At 46.6% G+C, this 21482-nt stretch overlaps 6 protein-coding genes across 6 annotated transcripts; 3 read left to right on the top strand and 3 right to left on the bottom strand.

Annotated features, from left to right (window-relative positions):
• Positions 1–510: 510 nt before the first annotated feature.
• Positions 511–7952, top strand: N7495_000842 (type II myosin; the record flags this gene model as incomplete). The annotated part of the gene is made up of 4 exons (XM_057203512.1): positions 511–954; positions 1014–1405; positions 1464–7449; positions 7509–7952. The coding sequence occupies 4 exons, from the start codon at positions 511–513 to the stop codon at positions 7950–7952; spliced, it is 7266 nt and encodes a 2421-aa protein (XP_057067585.1).
• A 725-nt stretch (positions 7953–8677) lies between these two features.
• N7495_000841 (aldo/keto reductase) lies at positions 8678–9812 on the bottom strand (the record flags this gene model as incomplete). Its single annotated transcript, XM_057203511.1, has 2 exons — positions 8678–9345; positions 9401–9812. 2 exons carry the CDS (start codon positions 9810–9812, stop codon positions 8678–8680), a joined length of 1080 nt encoding a protein of 359 aa, XP_057067584.1.
• Positions 9813–11710: 1898 nt separating this feature from the next.
• Positions 11711–12555, top strand: N7495_000840 (pre-mRNA-splicing factor ISY1; the record flags this gene model as incomplete). Its single annotated transcript, XM_057203510.1, has 2 exons — positions 11711–11713; positions 11806–12555. 2 exons carry the CDS (start codon positions 11711–11713, stop codon positions 12553–12555), a joined length of 753 nt encoding a protein of 250 aa, XP_057067583.1.
• Positions 12556–13773: 1218 nt separating this feature from the next.
• N7495_000839 (putative GTPase MTG1) lies at positions 13774–14860 on the bottom strand (the record flags this gene model as incomplete). Its single annotated transcript, XM_057203509.1, has 2 exons — positions 13774–14531; positions 14593–14860. 2 exons carry the CDS (start codon positions 14858–14860, stop codon positions 13774–13776), a joined length of 1026 nt encoding a protein of 341 aa, XP_057067582.1.
• Positions 14861–15186: 326 nt separating this feature from the next.
• Positions 15187–17408, top strand: N7495_000838 (uncharacterized protein; the record flags this gene model as incomplete). Its single annotated transcript, XM_057203508.1, has 4 exons — positions 15187–15602; positions 15669–15762; positions 15817–16748; positions 16802–17408. 4 exons carry the CDS (start codon positions 15187–15189, stop codon positions 17406–17408), a joined length of 2049 nt encoding a protein of 682 aa, XP_057067581.1.
• Positions 17409–18222: 814 nt separating this feature from the next.
• On the bottom strand, positions 18223–20963 carry N7495_000837 (phosphatidylinositol 3-kinase VPS34; the record flags this gene model as incomplete). The annotated part of the gene is made up of 2 exons (XM_057203507.1): positions 18223–20854; positions 20905–20963. 2 exons carry the CDS (start codon positions 20961–20963, stop codon positions 18223–18225), a joined length of 2691 nt encoding a protein of 896 aa, XP_057067580.1.
• Positions 20964–21482: the final 519 nt, after the last annotated feature.

Below are 21482 nucleotides of genomic sequence, written 5' to 3'. Positions count from 1 at the left end.
CGCATCTCAAAGCATGACGATGTGTGATCCACCGAGGGTAATTTTCATCTACCCAAAAAACAAGTCAGCATAATCATACGATTAGCATCAGTAAATTAACATACGAGAACAAGAAATTTTATTATGCGTAGAATACCGCCCAGCTGGGAGAGATATTTGAAACACTCAGGTGAGAGTGAAGGAAGCGAGAGTGATAAAAATGTACGGAACGCGTAAGGTCAAGCGCCGAGGAAAATCAGGTGAAGTCACGTGCTACTTTGAGCACGGGCCCGAAGATCGGCGCCCTAGGAACGGAAAGTAAATAAACAACGTCACTCCCCTCCACCTTCACTTCACATGCTTTTTTGTCATCTGCACAACAGACATATTCTAAATCCTTTTTTTTCCGTGCAGCATTGTTTAGTATTCTCAAGCAAACTTCCCCTCATCTAGATCCTTCATCAATTGCTGATCATCTCGGCTATGGGAAACGGTTGGCTTGAATGATGAACTACTAAAGAACACATCAATATGCTTCCCTCACAGCTCAACAGCACACCGAAGCGTGGGAGTGCATTTATGACGTCTAGCTCCCCATCTTCACCCCGTGCAAATACAAATACACGACCCAAATCAGCTATCGTCTCATCAACAAGTGGACTAGAGTCGATGAAGGGACATCTCCGTAATTCATCAGTGTCCCAAATATGTCCTCCTCTTTCCCCAGTATCTACGATTCGTACAGGATCTAATTCGGTCCGAAATAACCCCGCGTCAGGGACGTTTGCTCCAAAGTTTATCAAGTCCGAGGAAATGCGACGTGGGGCAGACCAAATCCGAGGACAAGAAGGCGACAATGACTTTTCCGGGAACAAGTATGTGTGGCTGCGAGATCCTCAAAAGGCCTTCGTGAGAGGACTGGTTCTGGAAGAATTGGAAGGAGGACGTTTGCTGGTCCAAAGTGATGATGGTGAGGTACGACCTTGGTCTTAATAATTTCTAAGTAGAGAGAGAGAGAGAGCTGACATTTTCAGCAGCAGCGGGAAGTGGACGTTGATCAAGTCGACAAGGTCAACCCGGCCAAATTTGACAAAGCTGACGACATGGCCGAGCTTACCCACCTCAACGAGGCCTCCGTTGTCCACAACCTACAAACGAGATATCAATCGGACTTGATCTACGTGGGTCACACGCATATTCTAACAAATATTCTAATCTGTACTGACTTCAATGACTGGCAGACATATTCCGGGCTATTTTTGGTAACAATCAATCCTTATTGCCCGTTGCCTATCTACACCAATGAGTATGTGAAGATGTACAAAGGCCTTGGAAGGGAGGAGACTCGTCCACATATTTTCGCCATGGCGGACGAGGCATTCAGGAACTTAGTGGAAGAGGGCTCGAACCAAAGTATTCTTGTGACGTAAGTTCTCAATTCCATAAATGACCATCTCAGAGACTGAACTGAGCATCTTTCACAGCGGCGAATCCGGAGCAGGCAAAACAGAGAACACGAAGAAGGTCATTCAATACCTCGCAGCCGTAGCAACTACCGAGACACCATATGGCAGATCAGGAACGAAGCAGTTTTCAACGCTGTCTCAGCAGATTCTCCGGGCCAATCCTATTCTCGAGGCATTCGGCAATGCACAAACAGTGCGTAACAACAATTCTTCTCGCTTTGGCAAGTTCATTAGAATCGAGTTCTCACGATCGGGTCAAATTTCCGGAGCCTGGATTGATTGGTATCTGCTTGAGAAGTCTCGAGTGGTGAAGCCGGGTAGCAATGAGCGGAATTACCATGTGTTCTATCAGCTGTTGCAGGGGGCAGATCAAAAGATGCGCGATGAGCTCTTGCTTGATAATCTTTCAATCGGTGATTTTGCCTACACAAAAGACGGCAACGACTCTATCTCAGGTATCTCTGATACCGATGAGTGGAACTCTTTGATCGAAGCCTTTCACATCATGAACTTTTCCGAGCAAGATCAGATGTGTATCTTGCGCACAATTGCGGCTGTTCTGCACCTTGGAAACATCCCAATTGCCAAGGAGAGCCTTCGTGCCGATCAGGCCGCCCTGGGCCCCGATGGTTACGCCAGCGTGGAAAAGGCTTGTAAACTTTTAGGTATTCCCCCGGAGCCATTTGTGAAAGGCCTGTTGCATCCTAGAGTCAAGGCTGGCCGCGAGTGGGTGGAGAAAGTGCAGACTCCTGAACAAGTTCGACTGGCATTGGATGCCTTGTCTAAGGGAGTCTATGAGCGCGGATTCGGGGACTTGGTGACCCGAATAAACAATCAACTGGGACGCTCTATGGCCGATGACAATTACTTTATTGGTGTTCTTGATATTGCCGGTTTTGAGATCTTTGACGAGAATAGTTTCGAGCAGCTTTGCATTAACTATACCAACGAGAAACTGCAGCAATTTTTCAACCACCACATGTTCGTTCTCGAACAAGAAGAATATGCTCGAGAACAGATCGAATGGCAATTTATTGATTTCGGCAAAGATCTCCAGCCGACCATCGACTTGATTGAGTTAAGCAACCCTATCGGAATCTTCTCGTGCCTTGACGAAGATAGTGTGATGCCCAAGGCGACCGACAAGTCTTTCACTGAAAAGCTGCACTCACTTTGGGACCGGAAAACTCCCAAGTACCGATCCTCTCGCCTCAACCAGGGCTTCGTTCTCACGCATTATGCTGCTGAAGTTGAGTATACTACTCACGATTGGCTGGAAAAGAATAAAGACCCAATGAACGATAACATCACGCGTCTTCTTGCTGCATCCAATGAGCCGCATGTTGCGAACCTGTTTTCCGACTGCGCAGAATCTGAAGACGGCCATGAACACCCTCGCAACCGAGTGAAGAAGGGGCTGTTTCGAACGGTGGCCCAGAGACATAAGGAACAACTTTCCAGCCTGATGACTCAACTACACTCCACTCATCCCCATTTCGTCCGGTGTATTCTTCCTAACCACAAGAAGCGTCCAAAGATGCTTGAGGCTCCTTTAGTTTTGGATCAACTCCGATGTAATGGTGTCCTTGAAGGCATTCGGATTGCTCGCACTGGATTCCCCAACCGCTTGCTTTTCTCCGAATTCCGCCAGCGCTATGAGGTCCTCTGTCAAAGTATGCCAAAGGGCTACATTGAGGGACAGGCTGCGGCTCAGATCATGATGGAGAAACTCAACATGGACCGGGCTTGGTACCGTGTTGGAAGAACCAAGATTTTCTTCAGAGCCGGAGTTCTGGCAGATCTGGAAGAAAAGCGTGATTTGCTCATCAGGAGCATTATGACTCGTTTCCAGTCTTTGGCTCGAGGCTTCACTCAGCGACACATTTCCAACAAGCGGCTGTATCGGGCCGAGGCCACAAAAATCATTCAACAAAACTTCCATTCCTACTTGGAGCTCAAGGGGAATCCTTGGTGGCGCCTATTCGCTGGCATGAAGCCTCTTCTGGGTGACACTCGCACTGCCAAGGAAGTGAAGAAGAGAGACGACAAGATCAAAGAACTTGAGACAAAGATGAAAAATGACCTCTCCGATCGGCAAAAGCTGGATGAAGAAAGGCGACGCACTGAGCTTGAGATCCATAAAATCCAGCAAACTTTGGAAAGCGAACGAGCTCTCGCGCTTGACAAAGAAGCCATATTCAAGCGCCTGCAAGACCGAGAATCAGAGCTTTCTGAGAAGCTTTCCGGAGCTATCACAGATCAGGAGAAGCTTGAAGAGCAACTAGACGAACTGATAGATGCCAAGAAAAAGACCGAGGAGGAACTTAACCTCCGGATTAGCCAACTAGAGCAGGCTGGTCACATCATTGAACAATTAGAGTCAGAAAAGAATGAGCTGCATTCCAGGCTGAAAGACCTCGAACGGAAACTTTCTGAAGCTGAATCTCACTTCTCCGGTAAGGAAGATCAGATTCAAGAGTTAACGCAGGGCGTCAAAATGCTCGAAAGTCATGTCAGTCTGAAAGATCGCAAACTTCAGGAGCTAGAGGCGAAGCTGTTGAAGACGGACCAAGATCTTGACGTCAAGCTTTCCAACACTTCAAAGGAACTGGAAAAGTCAAAGAAACAGGTTCGCGAGCTTGTGGATGAGAACCGGTCCATTCGCCAGCAGATTTCGGAGTTATCTGCCACTTCCACTAGCTATGAAGATCTCCTTCGACGTAAAGAGAGCGAGATAGCTGTCTTGCGGAACGATGCGAAGAAATTCGATGAACACAAGACATCCATCGAAGCTGAGAAAAAGACCATCTCAGTGCGCCATGACAATATGCAGAATCGTCTTCGGGAGATTCAAGCTGAGAGGGATGCTATGCGAGCAGAGAAGACCCAGCTCGAACGCGAAGCAACCGATATCAAGCGATTGCTTGAAGAGAAGCGGTCCGAGGATGCCGAGGCAGGAGAAAGCAGAAAGCTGCTGGAACACCAGGTTCGTGATTTGAAAGATCAGCTTTTCAAGGCTGAGGCAGACCTGAGTCGCGAGCGCCAGTCAAGAGATGATGTTCAAATGCTAGCCGAACACAACCTCGCCGACTTGACAAATAAATACGATGCCCTCAATGAATCCAAGATTACAATTGAGAAGGAAATGTACATCCAGCAGGATAGCCTCCGCCGGGCTACAGAGGCCCGAGTTGCCGCGGAGACTTCACGGAAAGATTTACAATCAGAGTTGATCAAGCTTCGTGACAGGTTCACTGATGCTGAGAATGCCCGCCTGAATGGCGAGGCTGAACTTGAACGCAGCATCAAGAAACAAGCTGATGAGCGCATAACGAGCCTTCGTAAAGACCTTGATGCGAAAGCAGATCAACTCGAAGCTGTGGAGTCAGAGCGATCCCAGCTTGCAGTGAAAATTCAAGAACTCAATCACGCAATCTCAGAATCTGATAATTTCCGTATTCGCCATGATCAGCACAAGCAACGCCTGGAAAGAGAGCTTGTTACCCTCAAGGGCCGCTTGACAGCTTCCGAGAATGACAATAGATCTCTCCTAACTAAAATTCAACAAAAGAACCTTGATATTGCTCGATCCACATCCAAAGCCAGCGACAGCAGCCGACTTCGATTGCAGAACGCTCAGAAGGAGAAAAGCAAAATTGAAGAGGAGAACAAGAAGCTTAGCCGCCAGCTTGGCGATTCGCAACTTGCTATAACATCTCTTGAGAAACAGAAGGAGAAGCTCTCACTGAGCTTGGAAGATCTCAACCATGAAGTCAGTCGTGAACACAAGACGAGTCGCAACGCTGAAAAGGCTGCTTCCACTGCCAACCTTCAGCTCGCAGAACTCAACCGTACTCTGGAAAATGAACGTCAGATGCGCAGCCAGGCCCAAACAAATACTCGACAAACTCAGAGCGCTATTGACAGTGCAAACCGCGAAATTGAAGACCTCCATCGCCAATTAATTCTATTGCACCGAGTCTTTGAACCAGAAGCATCAGAGCCTGCTAAGTCATGGGAGGCGGTTCAACCGCACTTGTCGAAGCAGGTTGACTTGGCGCAGGTTCTGGATACTGTCCAGCACAAACTTCAGGTTACAGAGGAAAAATACGCAAGGGCTGAGGGTCAGCTCGCTGAGATGCGTCGTCGCCATGCGGATGAAATGATGGAGCTAGATTCGAAATTCTCTTCCTCTAAGCGCGCTCTTCTGGAGGAAATTGACCAGAATGAGGTGTCCAACAATCGCACACCCGGACACTTTAGAAAGAACTCCGAAAATGCCATGAAGATGTACTCGAACCCTACTACTCCTAGCCGACGACACAACATTTATGAAGCGCCAGGAGACTCAGCCCGCTCTGATAGAACTGTCGATACAGTGGGATACCAGAAGCGCATGGACGCAGCTGCTGAGCTTGAAGAGCTCCAGAACAAGCTTCAGATGACCGAGATGCAGAACAAGCATCTACAGAGCCAACTCCAGGCATTTAATCCTAACCAAGATATTTGGCAGGATGACAACCCTTCTGTCCGTCGCATGAATCTTCTCGAGCGTGAAAATGGTCGTCTTCACGACCAGCTGGACGACTCGGCTAAGATGGTTTCGGCCCTCGAACGCAGCATCCGTACAGGAGACCTCTCACTTCGCGATGTCCAGGCTAAGTCACACGAGGAATTGTACGATCTTATCAATTCACAGGAGCAATCCCGTCGCTCTCTGCTCAAGTTGCACAATGATACGATGGCCGACTTCGGTGAGGCGAAGACACACTTTGAGAAGCTGAAGCGTAGCAGGGCAGTTCTAGAAGTCGAGCTTCGGGATGCCCTATCTGAGACCCAAGAGCTACAAGCTGCTAGGGATCAAGACTTCGTGAGCCGAAACCAGCTCCTCCAAGAATTCTCTGACTTGCAAATACGCCTTGACTCTGAGACATCCCGAACTGCTGATCTTGAGTCAAGCCTCAGCTTGTACAGAAGTCGCGCGAACGAGTACTTCAGCAAACTCGAACAGGCCGAGATCACCGTTCTCAAGGCTTCTCGTGCGGAACAGTTTGCCAAATCTCGAAGCCAAGAGGCCGAGGAGACTTGCAGTCAGATTATGTCCGAGCGAAAGGAGTTGGATGCGCTTGTTGAGGATCTGCAACGGCAGACACAGTCTTTGGAAGCTCGCATGGAGGATCAAGGTGCAGAGCTTCAAGGTGCTTTGCAGGCCAAGCAGCGCCTTCAGAACGAACTTGAAGACTATCGCAACCAGCGGGCCATTGATCTTGAAGACAAGGAGACTTCTATGGAGCAGACCAGACAAAAGTACCAGCGTGAGTTCTCAACCATCAATGGAGAGCTTGAGATGGAGCGAGAGCGTTTGCTTAATGTTCGCGGAGAGAACTCTCGTTTGCGCCAAGAGCTCGAAGATCTGCGAAGTAAATGGGACAATGAAGTACTCAACAGCTCAACCTGGGCGAAGGAGAAGTCCCGCATGGATATGGTTCTGCAAGATGTCACCAACTCCCGCGATGAAGCCACCCAGGCTCACAATGAGGCACAGAGCAAGGTTGTCTCTCTCCTCTCTCAGGTGCGTAATCTCCGCACTTCAGTCGATGATGTCGTCGCGGAGAGGGATCTACTTCTGAAGGATAAGAAGATGCTGGAAGGTCGACTGGCCGAAGCTGGCGAGCGGCTGGAGGATCTTGCCAAGGGCGAGAGCCCCTCCATGCGCAACGCTGCTAGCATGGACCGTGAGCTTCTCGAACTCAAATCCAAACTTGCGCAGCAAGAAGATGTTTCCGCCGCTGCCGTTGGCAAAATGCGTCGTGCCGATGCTCTTACTACTGAGATGCAGAAGGAGCTTACTGCTGAGCGTGAAACCAACGCTCAGCTTTTCAAGGACAAAGCCGGGCTGGAAAAACAACTAAAGGAAGTACAGCTCCGATGTGTTGACCTGGAGACTAAGAGCTACTCGTCTGGTAGCCAAGACATCCGGTTCTTACACAAGCGTATCAAAGAGGTAAGCTAAGCTTCAACAATGTATCACGAAAACATACTAACGCTCAATGCTCTCCATAGCTTGAAAACCATCTCGAAGACCAGGAGAGCAAGCACAGCACTGAGCAGCGCTCTCTTCGTAACGTCGATCGCACCGTCAAAGACCTTCAGTCTCAAATTGATCGTCGTGATAAAATCAATACCCAGCTTACCGATGAGGTCAACAAAGCACGGGATAGAATTGATCGGCTCCTCCAAAACATTGATGAGCTTCAGCAAGGCGATACTGAGACTCGCCTGCAGGCTCGCCGTTTTGAGCGAGAACTTCGTGAGGAGCGAGAGAAGGCCTTGCGGTTGGAGCGCGAACTCGAAGGGCTAAAACCACTGCGCGTCGAACGAGGCAGTATCATGGGTCGATCACCCATGACTGCACTCAGCGATGCGGGTAGTCGACGAGGAAGCGTCGCGTATGGATCAAATGATAGTCCTCAACGCAAGCCCAGCAACACGAAGGGATTCTTGTGAATGAAGAATGACTTAATGAGTGTCTAACGTCTGACGTTAATGCTGGAGTTACAGTCATGGTGCTATTTTTTTCTCCCTCTTTTTTTTTTTTTTTCTTATTCTAATGACCTCTGGCTGGCGTATTTGTGCATTGAAACAGGAACACTCATGTTCATATGTCCTTCGTTCAATGTATCTGGGTTTGTATTCTGGATGTATCTTACTCTCTATTTTATCTAATGCTACACTAATTGGAGTAACTGTTGGTTTGAAAGGAAGGATGGAGGTTGAAGTTTAGGAACAGAGTTATCCAAACCCTTGGAATCTGAATACAATAATACCTTCAATTGAACAGATACAAATGTAAACCCCTCCAAATTCAAACCCTGCTGATGTTTTAACCTCAGCATCAGTTGACAGCAGTATAAAATAGAACAATCAATTGGTCAAGTAAAATACAAAGGTAAACTCGTAGCCGTAACATAGCTATTGCCAAATCCATGGATGGGTTAATAGTCAGACCTAGGTCATTAATCAAGTTAAAATTCCCGGATTACTATGAATCTAGGAGCAGCAGGAGTACTGTAAGCAAGACAAGGAGTTGAAATAGTTGAAATAGTTTTTATTGAAAGTTGGTTTTCAAACGTGCTGGTCACATTCAATACTGAGAACAACTCTTGAAGGGGCCTCAAGAATCAAGATTGTTCTCAGCCAGCACCGTGAAACATGTCAGAAACTAGATCACTTTAAAAGTGACCAGCGATAGTCTTAGGCACATATGGCTCCTCTAAGTATTTAATATCCTCTTCAGCCAGGACCTTTCCGCGCAAATGACACACGTCTTCGAGCTTATCGACCGAATTACAACCGACGATGGGCGATGTACCCTTGCTACTAAGCCAAGCCAAGGCGACGTGGCTCATCGTCCAGCCCTTCTTCTTTGCAATCTCCTCGACACGGTTGATAATTTCTTCATCCGCAGCGGTCACATTGGGGTGATGTGGAGATGGGCGCTTTGATCTGATCGACTTATCAAAGCCCAATGGGCGTGCCAGTCTTCCAGCGAAGAGAGGTGACCATGGAAGAATGCCTACTCCAGTTTCCTTACAGAAACGAATCATCTCGCGCTCTTCCTCACGGTAGCACAGATTATAATAGTTCTGCATAGAGACAAACTTAGTCCAGCCCTTCTTCTCGGCAAGGAATTGTAGCTGGGCAAATTGAGACAACCACATTGAGCTAGCGCCAATGTAGCGCACCTTGCCGGACTCGACAAGATCGTGGAAAGCTTTCATCATCTCCTCTGCAACGGGTTTCTCATCAAGGCGCTGTAATTGCAACAAATCAATGTAGTCGGTTCCTAGGCGCTTCAGAGAAGCGTCCACGGCGTTGATAATTCCGCTTCGGGTCAGGCCTGGTAAGTTGTCAGCATTTTGAAGAATCAATGTAGGCTCTCGATTTCATCCTACCTCCTTGATTGACGTAGTCCTTGCACTGGCCCATCTCATCGGGGAATGCAGCGCCTAGAACATCGATCTCCTCTCCAACATGGAAACCGATCTTAGTCATGATCACAACCTTTTGGCGTGGGATGTTAAACTTTTTGATGGCCTTTCCAATGATTTCCTCACTGAGACCGTTAGAGTAAGTGTTCGCGGTATCCCAGGTGTTAACGCCACGGTCGTAGGCTACTTTCAAGATCTCGAGCGAGGTCTCTTCATCAAGAATCCAAGGTGCAAAAGGTTGGGGCTTTCCGAAGGCCAAGCAGCCTAGAATTGGTCGTGAAACACGAAGGCCCGAAGATCCAACTTGCACATACTCGACTTTGGTCTCATCGAGAGACTGTTGAAGGGAAGCTGGTATGGGTAGTCCGTAGGGCATTGTTGTAGTACGATTAGGTGTAAACCGGCTAAATGAACTTAGAGGTAATATGCTGGAGAATGATTTGAGAATTGTTTGCTTTTTATTGATGGTTTACGAGCCTTTTATATGTTGTTCTGAACATACTTCTTACGTCCGGCGATAGTAATACAAAAGCTGCGGTATTGAATCGGGTTTTGCAAAATCCGAGTCTCGGAAGACATTTGGCCCGGACATTGCATAGATGATAATTTTTAATTCTTTAGCTCGTACGAAGCTGAAGTTTTGGCAAGTTCTCATATAGAATTTCAGCTTCAGCTTCTAAAAATCAGCTCTGTAGATGTGTTTAAAGTTTCGGAGTGAAAGTGACAATACGTGACTATGGTAATCCTCGTACGAGCTTTTTATCCGCAGAATATCAGGCCTATTCCAGGGCAAATCGGCACATAGTATTTTAGAGAGGCGGTCTTTGAAAGCAAAACTATGTGAAGTATTTACATAGAAGTTGCGATAGTTACAGAATTTACACGCTCACACCTCAGTGACACCTGTCCCTAATCTTCGACTACCTTCACTGTGCTTTCCCTTGAGGTTATGACCCTTCTTAGCTGAATCGACATGCACGTTCTGACTGTGCTAGCCTACGAGCGCTCCCGGCTCCACTAGATAGGCAACTTAATTGTAATTTTATATATTTAACTCCATTCCAATGTTGGCTGCAGTGAGTCGTCCATGGTCTCAATGCGGAACAAGTCGCTATATCATTTAGTGTCATACTCTAGTATTTATTTAGTCTTAAATAGTTAGATTACTTACTCTTAAGTAGCAAAGTTCCCATCAATGAAGCAGGCAAGGAGATCATCAGTGCCAATAAGACCCCAAGTCCCCACGATAAACAGCTGAATTTGCAGTTAGAAAAGCACTTTTTCCCGTTTACTACTTAGCAGAAAAACCTACGACAAGAGCAATGGCAAATACTGAAAAAGCTTTCCCGGTCAACAAAGTGCTTTTCTTCGGCCCAGTGAAGGAGTTTTTGTGGGACCCAACAGACTACAGTTCCATAGATGATGCTCAAAATTATTGCAAAAGCCTAAGTCTCATAGAACCACAATCCCATGGCCTTGCGGCACCGCCACTAAATCCCTGACCATTCATATACTGTAGCAAGTAAATGCCAAAGAAAAGGAATTTATACCCAAGACCATCATTTGCACCTGATTTAGCCACGATGATCCCTTGCAAGGCCACTGGTACATGCTTATCAGCAAATTTGCCCTTCATTATGGAATTAGACAGGACTGGATCAATGGCGTGACGCCTTTTTGAATGTTAGAATCGGAAAAAACAAGTGTTATTCAGTCATCGGAAATTTGATTCGGGTATAATATGAATTTATCACTCGCAAGTTTCATGAAAGCGTCAACGGAACAAAGCCAGGTCAGACCGGCCTAGATGGTATGTGATTTTATGTGGCCAACGAGGACTTATGAGCTGAGATCAGACTACGATGATCTGACTGGAGTTCAAGTCGTTAGTTACATGGTTACTGATGATGTTAAAGCAATAAATTACGGTAGAATGTAAAACCGGGTATATAATTCCTAAATAGGGTTCAATGTACGTTCTTATGGGACATTTGTCAGATGAGCAAGCTGCAATACAGAGAATATTAGCATGACTAAGGATGACACGCTCAATCAAAGAGAAGCTACCAATTTTTGCCTTCATCTAAGTTTTAGTAAACACATATCACATGATCTATGAATGGAACGGACCCATATGTCATGATCACGTGATATATATCTGACGTCCCGACTTTCACAGTTCACCCGCAGCTCTAACTCGCTTTTCTCTTCTGTGCCGTTATTATTCCACGAGCTCCAAACGCTACACGATAATTGCCCTTGCTATTCTACAAAATGGTAAATCTTATTCCTTTCAAACCTGAAGCTTTTATAAAAATTGAAAGCTTTCTAGCCCCGACTGACTTTGCTAATTCTACTCATCGGAACAGGCTCGTAATAGCGAAAAGGCGCAGTCTATGCTGTACCGCTTTCGGGCGCAGCAGGCAGCGGACATGGGAATCATCGATATCGGACGCGACCGCCGACCCAAGGCCATCACGAGCGTCGACTCGTTCCCGACGTGCGAGCGCTGGCGAGGCCAAGTTCTTCGAGAACTTTCACGCAAGGTCACTCGAATCCAAGAACCAAGTTTGACCGACTACCAAATCCGAGATCTGAACGATGAAATCAACAAGCTCATGCGCGAGAAATTTGCATGGGAGATGCAGATTCGCAACTTGGGAGGTCCCAACTACACACGTGGATCCGGTCGAGTTTACGATGACGAAGGGCAAGAAATTCCTGGCAGCGGCAGAGGTTATCGGTACTTCGGTCGGGCGAAAGAATTACCCGGTGTCAAAGAGTTGTTCGAAGCCGCGGTGCGACGCTCGAAAGGGCAGGACGAAGAGAAAGCTGTTTCTGGTCGCGGTGGTGACATTGCGACGCGAAAGGTCGATGCCAATTACTACGGATACGGCCTTGACGAAGAAGATGGCACTCTCCTCGCATACGAGCGACAACGAGAGAAAGAGGCCGCTGAGTACGTTCGTAGCAAGAACCAGGAGGATGCCGAAGATGGTTGGGAACCGTTGCCGGGTGATGCTGGTGACGGCGTGGAATGGCGACTTCCTTCACTGGATGAAGTGCAAGAGGAACTGGTTGATCGACGACGCAGACGTCTGTTGGATAAGATTGCCTAAGCCGTCATCTTCCTTATGAAATCCTTTACGCCTGCTTTCACCTTTCAGATTCCCATTTCTATCTCAACTTGTATTAGTTCCGGTGCTTTCTGGCGTTCATTTCATTTCAATTCAAATTTCCTCACCTTTATCTCACTTTCAAAGTTACTATTTTGACTTTTGTTTTCCACTTACTTCCCCTACCTTCCTTCTATCACTTCAAATAGCTTGAACTGCCTTCCTCTTCCTCTTCTCAGATACCTAGGTATGCACCTTCTGGTCTACCGCTGACCGGCCTAAGGTACCCGACCATTGGCATCAGTGGTTTCCTTGGGACATGAGACTCTGAATGCAATCAAATTGACCACATTCAGGCTCAACGTGCTTAATTTTATTATCACGGCGAGCCTTGGCGCGCTCATGATGTTCGAGTTTGATCGCCTCTTGATTCACAATACCTCAGGCATGCGACCTCAGGGATCTTCGAACTAGTACTTTGATGCTACTTGATGTTAAGATTTGAGCTCCAGGACAGCATATGAACAGTCAAAGCTACCACTCAGCCTTAACAACAGCGACCCATGTTGCATGAAATTGACCATTGACCAACTCACTCTGAGAGGTAGAGAGTATGCGCGCTTTGTCGATTTGTGCACTCAGACCCGGTTTAGTGAAGCCTGGGCACATCTTCCCTAGTTCTTGCTTACTTGCGATTGAATAGCCAGAGTATCACAAGCAACTCACTCCCACAATGACTCTATTGCATGGGATTTACGAAGACAGTCCAAGAGCTAGACCTGAAACCAGTTACTAAGGCTTTCAATCAAGCTTTTTAACACCTACCCACCATGGCTTCGATCTCAAATTCTCGATCGACGATGGAGACACCTTCTAATTTGGACAAAATCGATTTTTCTGGACACCCTGAGTCAGCCAGCACCCAAGGATGAGGATTTTTACGGCCGTCCCCTCAGATTACAGAAATTCTAGACCCTAGACCTTAGCGACGGTTGGCGAGCCGAAAAAGACTTCCAGTAACACAGACCCGACCTTTTACAAGGGCACGGTGCGAACATCAACGAAGCGACCGATCCTAGGTACATCCTCCAGAGCTCGTAATAAATTTCTCTGCGTTCATCCTGTTTTGATTGAAGCGTAACGGATGCTTCTAAGTTATGGTACACATCAAATGTTCTATGTTCAATGCAGTATTTTATTACAACCTTTTTTTCAAGACAACTATTCAATATTGGGGCTATTGACGTCGTATTTCTTTTTGCGAGATATCCTCTCAACCTTCAGTGCCTGGGTCATGCTTAAACGTGATACCTGCAAAGGATCATCCCGCCGCCGTTGTTCCTCTTCAAGATCATCAAGTAAGAATCGACCCACGTCTCCTTGTCGCCATTTCTGTATAAAGCTCAGAGCAGCACCATCAATGTTGGGTATCCCGCCCTTCCCAAGCAGCCCAGTCTTTTGCGCAAATTTTTCAAGTAAGGGCATCACCTCATTAGTAGGTTCAGACCAGCGTTGATACGCTTGCGTATCATGCAAGTTGATCTTATATAATAGGTAGTCGACCAGTGTGATGGGCGAAATTACAGCATCCTTGACACAGCCACAAAGCGCGAGCTTGAGCATATTTTCTGCATCTGACACAAAAGGCATGAATACCCCTGGAGTGTCCAAAACATATACATGCGAGTTACCCTCGCGTTCAATGATCTTCACCGGGCTACCGATCTTCCGTGTGATACCCGGCTGGCCTCCAGTCCTCAAGGCCTTTGCTTTTCCCACACCATGATTGCGAAGATGATTGATGAGAGTAGATTTGCCCACATTGGGCATTCCAACCACCATTATACGGCATCCAACAAGCTTATCAAGAGACTGAGCGTCATTGCGGAGCTGCTTGAGGATTTTATTGAAGTCTGCGCGAGAGGAAGTGTTGGTGAAGAAGACAGTGCTATCTGGATCAAAGCTTCGAACTTTGTTTTCTGTCTAGAGCAACGCTATGTCAGATTGCACTCTTTGTGAGGAGTGAGGAATCGATGCGACTCACTAGACTCTGTGCGCGTGATTGGGGAATGCTCCCAAGATCTCTCTTGGTATAAACAACCAGCCGTCTGATCTTACCCAATGCTTCTTCAAACAAGGGATTAATTGACGTAACTGGAGCCCGATAGTCGCGGCATTCAATAACATAATCGATCGAGGTGAGCATGTTCTTCATCTTGCTTAATCCTGCCGCGTGGTGTCCAAGAAAGTAAGACCTTGGAATAGCTCCATAGTGGGGAAATACTTGTCGCGGCACAAAGCTTGCCATTTCTGTAATTCCAAAAAATGATATCCTTATGTGAGAAGCCAATTATTTTTGACTTTAAAAAGTCAAACTGGTCGGAATAGACGTGAAGCCATGGATATATTGCCGACATTACCGTTTTTATAGAGGCGGTCAGGAACGCGGTATGGCTGCTAATATATAGTTAAACTTCGAGCTTGGTTCAAGCTCTCGAACTATTCTCCGTTAAAAGAGGTTTATCGACTCTAATTCATTCAACTTCTTAGTTTTTGATATTTTTAAAAGTACATAAAATTTCACCAATTGACAATCTTTAACCATAAAGCCCCAAAAAGCCTCCATCTACGAACATGTCGTCATTACGGCAAAGATCGCGCCCACGTCGTAGAAAGACAAGAAAACGTGATAATGACACTACAGATCTTGATTTTGAGGGGAACACCCAAGATCCAGATGCCCATTCGATCATCACACCCTCAAAACACACCCCGAGACCCTTCAGAGTATTGCGGGGCTCAGTGTCGGCTGGGGGTCCACTACGTCCATTTCGCCTCATAAAGCAAGATCTTGTCAATCTTCGGCGGAGATATGTGACAGACTGGACTGTGTTTAATCAACTTATCTTCGCCAGCGCAGTCTATGTCTTTTTCACGAATCTTCTGCCCGGCATCACGTTCGCTAGTGATTTGTACGTGCTGACGGGTAAGAGCTGGGGCACGATTGAGGTTGTGTTCAGCACTGGGCTCTGTGGCATAATTTTCTCCCTGTGAGTCTGCTACTTATGATTTGCTCCTCCTGATGCAAACGGTGTGGTGTTAAACGGCTTGTGTAGGTTCTCGATTCAACCCCTCACTATCCTCGGGGTGACAGGACCATTCTCCGTCTTGGCAGAGAATATATATTCATTATGCATTGAAGTGTTTGAGGTATGTTATTTTGAAGCCTTGATACTACGACTTATCTCATATTGTTCTTTCTAGGTCCCTTTCCTGCCATTTATGGCTTGGTCGTTGATCCATTCTGCATGGCTACACTACCTTCTGGCTATCGTCAATGCACACGACTGGACCATGCGCTATGTGACGACGTTTGCAACAGAGATATTTTCTCTGCTCAATAGTGTCATTTATTTTCACAAGGCTATTCAGGAACTTGAAAGAGCGCATTCAACTCTGTCCTTCGCGGCATTTCTCTATGCCGTTATAGGGGCAGTTGGTACTATGCTCCTTGCCATATTTCTTTCCACAGCTGAAAGCTGGCGTCCGCTCTTCCATCGGTATATTCGCCTTGGATTGGCAGAATATGCAGCAGCAATTTCGATTATCATCTTCATCGGTCTCCCCCATGTTGGTGATCTAGCCAACCTAGACAAGATGACTCTGGCCGTCAGCAAATCATTTCGGCCAACGTCTCCTGACCGAGAGATATTCTTCGTGGAATTTTGGAAGTTACCAATTGGATGGATCTTTGCGGCTGTGATCCCAGGTCTAATAATCACTATCCTCTTCTTCTTCGACCATGAAGTTAGTTCCATCATTTGCACCATTGACCGGTATGGAACACGCAAACCCGGGGGATTTGCCTGGGACATTGTTCTGCTCGGAACTACCACGGCTCTTTGCGGTATTCTAGGTATACCACCCTCCAACGGTCTCCTACCACAGGCGCCTTTGCACTCGGAGTCCCTCATGCACACAGAGAAAGAAGATATCAGTGTTATTGTCGACGGCGAAGAAAAGATCGAGAAGCGTGACGTGCGTCGTGTATACGAGCAACGCTGGTCAGCTTTTCTCCATTCCGGTGCAATAATGCTATTTGTCAGTCCGCCGTTTATGACGGTGCTTGGCTTGACGCCGACCAGCGTCCTTGCGGGACTGTTTCTCTTTATGGGCGAGCAAAGCCTATCTGTCAAGTGAGTTTGAGAACGTTAAACTCCCCATTCACAGTTATTAATTTTTAGTACAGCCCTATTCTGTATCGCACATTATATCTTCTTACTCCACCATCTGAGCTACCAGTTTTACCCAACTCCATGCGCAAAACTACCGAACTTCCAGGTATCACTGAAGAAACCCCGCCACAAAACCCCTCCTATATTCCAGTCCACCTCTACACGTCATTGCAGATCGTTATTACTGTAGTCATCTTTATTCTCACACTAACGCGCGGCGCCCCGGCATTTCCTGTGCTAATTATCGCCCTCGTGCCATTCCGGCTTATGGTAATGAAGCGATGGTGGCCACGCGAGGTTCTACGATTCGTTGACGCATGGGCTTGTCGAGAAGGGACCCCAGAAGATGACGAAGATGCCAAGATGTCAACAGCCCCATGGAGTTCTAGTACTGATGCTGTTGCAAGTGGAGGGATTTTCCAACAAGATTTAGATTTGAATTCAGGGGCGAGGGATCTTTCTTCGGCTGTAGAGTGCAGTGCTACCCTTAATGAGATTCGTGGTTCTGGAATGGACGTCAAAGATCGGGGTCATTGGGGGATAACTGATGATACAAATCATGAATGGATGGAGCTAGAGCCTCGAGATCTTCCTGATGAGGAACAGGGCCATGAAAAATAGATAGTGTTATTTGGAATGTAAGTTGATGAGTAGGTATGTATGAAGATGAACCGGGAGCAACATGTTATTTATTATCATCGATATTGATCAAGTCTTTCAAGGGCTGGTAAAACTGATAGAATAAATTAAAAGGAAAACAGGCGTTCAAATCATGGTTATCTTGATAAACTAGCTATAAAGTTGTGTTTTTATGCCCATGTGAAGAATATTGAAAAAAAAGTGCAAAAAATGAACAATGCCCCCACCCGGATTTGAGCCGGGAACCTCGAAGGAATAAACATGTAAGTTCCTTTTCAGGATGGATACATAAGCTTCGCGCGCTAACCAGTTGCGCCATAGGGGCTGTTGAGTTAAGTAAGCCGCTCTTAACGACTTTATAGCTTACCCATTCACAATTACGGAAAATAGCTAGATATCTTGGAGGGCTTTATTCTTACCCAACAATCGCTTTCCACGATTCAAAATAATTCGAAGAAATCAATTGTAGATCTGCTTCAAATCGGGTTGAAAAATGTGAAATCCGGGGATAAGCAATCAATCACACACCAGCTGGTTAGTTAGTTAATGAGAAGAAGTTTTTCTAGAAAAAATTTCTAGATTTTGGTGTGGAGTCTGAGCCGCTGAGTAATCTGGACTGTCTGCATTCATCATGCTATCATAACTACCCAGTTATAGGTATGGGTCATTCGGGTTTGAGGTCGAATGAAGTCGTTAAATAGCATTGCTGGGTATCTGTATCCTAGTACAACATATCAATGCGCCTGTTTAAAATCCAAAAAAATAACACCTGCTATCTCAAGAAATCCTTGCTTTTTCATGCTCTCCATCCTTGTACAAATTCATGCAGACGATCTATTACCACACCAAAGATCGCATTCACGCTGTCCCCAATGAGCTGTTCAAAGTGTCGAATGGCCTCCTCCTCTGTCATCTCGAGGTGGAAGCGTTCCTTGACTTTCAACACGGCCTTATCAGGCTCAACCCGGATATCTGGGATGTTGGCATCGACCATAAGACTGAACAAGTTCAAGATCAAGTTGGCAGATTTGCGCAAGGTTGTGTATGCAGTAAAACAGTATTGTTTAAATTGAAGATAGTGGGGTGAGGTTGTGCCGCCCATTCCCTCAACCATTTCTTTGCAAAGCTTCATCATAGGGGCAAAGGGTTTCGGATCCCGTCCAAGAATGAATCCAAAGTCGGCGTGGAAGAAATGGCCATCTGGTGCCAGGAGCAGGTTCTCCAAGTGTCGGTCGCCGACTCCGAGAAGGTAGGTTATTACGCAATAGCCTGCACAGGACTTTATGTACGTGTCCATGGTCTCTTTGCGAACGCCGAGGGGCTCGTTCTCATCGGGATTGTGCTCCTTGAGGTAGGCGAGGATGGACTTGTACTTGGCAGAAGCCGCCGAGAGAGACGTCGATGGAATGAACTGCACTGCACCTGCAGTGGAACTGGTGGCAAGAATTCGATACGGGGTAAGCTTCAGATCCAAATTTTCTTTCTGTAGAAGGCGATCCATCAGGATGATGATCTGGATGACCAGTTGATCCTGGCGAAGATCGTCGCCCACCTTGAACAGCAGCGGGTACGGTCGACCATCGGTTGTCTCGAAGGTGATAAGTAATGGAGATAGTGTCGACTTAAAGACATTAGATTCCTCAGGGTAGCACCCAACCACAGAAATGTCAGGATCTAGAGGTAAAGGCAACGGAGGATCGATTTGTATAAGGTCATTTTTCGGATCACGTAGCAACTTCTTTAGCTTCTCAATCTTAGCAGGGCGATTCTCTCTCGAGAAGCGAATGTCTTTAGCAATTTTTGATAGCACAGCAACCATTTCACCTTGCCGAAGAAGTGTTTTCCGATGTTCTGATCGAACCTTTTCAAGTTCGGCCATAAAGTAGTACTCCACTCTTGCAAAGAGCCGTCGCTGATTGGGACCGGCATCATCACATTCAACCATAAGATACCAGTGTAGGTAATTTCCAAGTTTAAAGTTCTTCGCCGCACGCGTGATGAGGAAATTGGCCAGGGAGGAGTCATGAGCAGCATCGTCTTCATTTTTGTCGGAATGCTCTTCGTATTTCAAGGCCTGAACCAATTGCAAAAGATATAGAAGAAGCTCATCGTCATCTGCCTTGCGCAGTCTTGCCACGGCATATGAACGCACCGCAGTATTATCGAAGGTGGGGCCGAGAAGCTCTAACGCATCATCCACGTCAATCTCAGTCCAATTTGGCAATATTTCCACTGCCTGTCGAGACTCTCCTTCATCGCGCCAATTGACCGATTTAACAAACTTTGTCAAGGCTCGTTTCTCCCGAGTAAGGTAGTATCTGAATTTCCAGATAAAGTCCTTTTCCTCGGCCGTCAGGTCTTGTGTAGGTTCGTACGACAGGATGATGTTCAATTCATCGCGGTTCTTGGGGTTCGGTTTGAGATCCCGATCCATAAACCCAGTCCGGTGGCTACGGATCAATCGCCGATGTTTGTCTTCGCATAAATTTCCTGCCTGGCCCACTTCCGGGTCATAAATTCGGACTACGCCCGCCCCACCTCCTCCCTCGATCCCGGGGCCAAACCGAACCTCTGGGACAGGTTTCAATGTGGAGTTAGAATGAGCAGGCGCATTTGAGGAGGAATGATGAGAGATGGGCGGTGGGGGGTATTGGTGATCAGCCCAGACTATCGAATGGTCATAACGCGGGAAATCGACATAAAGAACAAAGTTCTCCTCACTCAATTCTTCCTCGTCAGAACTATCATCATTAGAATCATGGGCCCTTGGTTTCAAGCTCTTCAGATGAATGGCTCGTTTCCTTGCAGCCTCCTCCGCTTGCATCTTAAGTTTTTCAAGCTGACGAAAGACCATCTGGTCCATCCAGTCAATTCGGGTGATTTCACCCATCTCATGTTTCTTTATCAACACCTCAATCCGCTCTAATTCCGTCTCTTCCATTGAAGGTGCCAGAACATCACGAATATTGGACTTCCGTCTTTTAGGGGGCGGGATTGATGGCGTAGATGTTCTGGAGAAGCCATCCGCAGTTCTATGTCGATAGATCTTGCATTTATGTCGCCCCATCCTTAGCTTTCCATCGTCATCGAACAAGGATATAGTTGTTCCACCAAAGGGAACATCGTGGCCCTGAGGACCATCGCCCGCCAATGGGGACAAATCCCAAACGGTTATCGCCAGCTGGGAGTTAAGTGGGACATCCTTGATGGACATGGGCATTTGCAGCCATTCATTCCATACTCTACTAGTCTTGAATGCTTTATAGGCAGTCTGTAAGGGTACACCGAGAGACTTCGAATTCGACCATAATTGGACAGTGACAAAAAGATCGGAGGACTGGTTTTGGGTGGATCCAAGATATCGTAATTCGGGGTTCTTGAGAAGACGCGTGAATGGAATCTGCTTCTGCTTGCCTTCTAGAGATCCGCTAAAGGTCTGTTAGTTAGGTCAACAATTATATTTAAAACAAGCACATACATCTTAATGCAGATGGGTAGATCCACCTGCGTGGAGAGCGCAAAAGTGAAGGCCTCCATGCTAATGACCCCATAGCCGATCTCGAGAGCTGGTTAAGCTCCACGGCTGCAGGGAGTCTGAGTCAGCATCCACTATCATCACGTGAACTTTCAGACCGCTTGTTCTCCCAATTGTTAGGTGGGAGACGACACAACTTGCCCAAATTGTAGATCATGCACTATGTCCCATTCCATACCATTATCTTATATGGATACTTCCAGCAACAATTACGCACTGGAGCTATGGAATAAGACCATCTTCATATAATAATAAGCTATCCCTTCAAAGGTAGGCCGTCTACTGAATTTTATCACGAATTGATGCGTTATTCCTAGTACTACCTTCAATATCCCTAATTACATTAAACTGCACCTGCTCAAGTGGTGATATGAAATATCGATAATTTGGTTCAAGATCTAGCCTAAGATTTTAGATCGTTTCTAGAGTACATTCTTCTTTTGGATCTCTTTGTCCATGACCCGAGTTTGAAGCGCTTGCCCAGGTACTAGACTGACCTCTGCTACTTGGTTAAAAGGTTG

Source organism: Penicillium taxi (genome assembly GCF_028828555.1).
Source record: "Penicillium taxi strain IBT 34144 chromosome Unknown utg000001l_segment0_segment0, whole genome shotgun sequence".
Lineage (NCBI taxonomy): Eukaryota > Fungi > Ascomycota > Eurotiomycetes > Eurotiales > Aspergillaceae > Penicillium > Penicillium taxi.
Note: the sequence above shows the minus strand (reverse complement) of the source record. Positions and strands in the feature narration are given on the sequence as shown.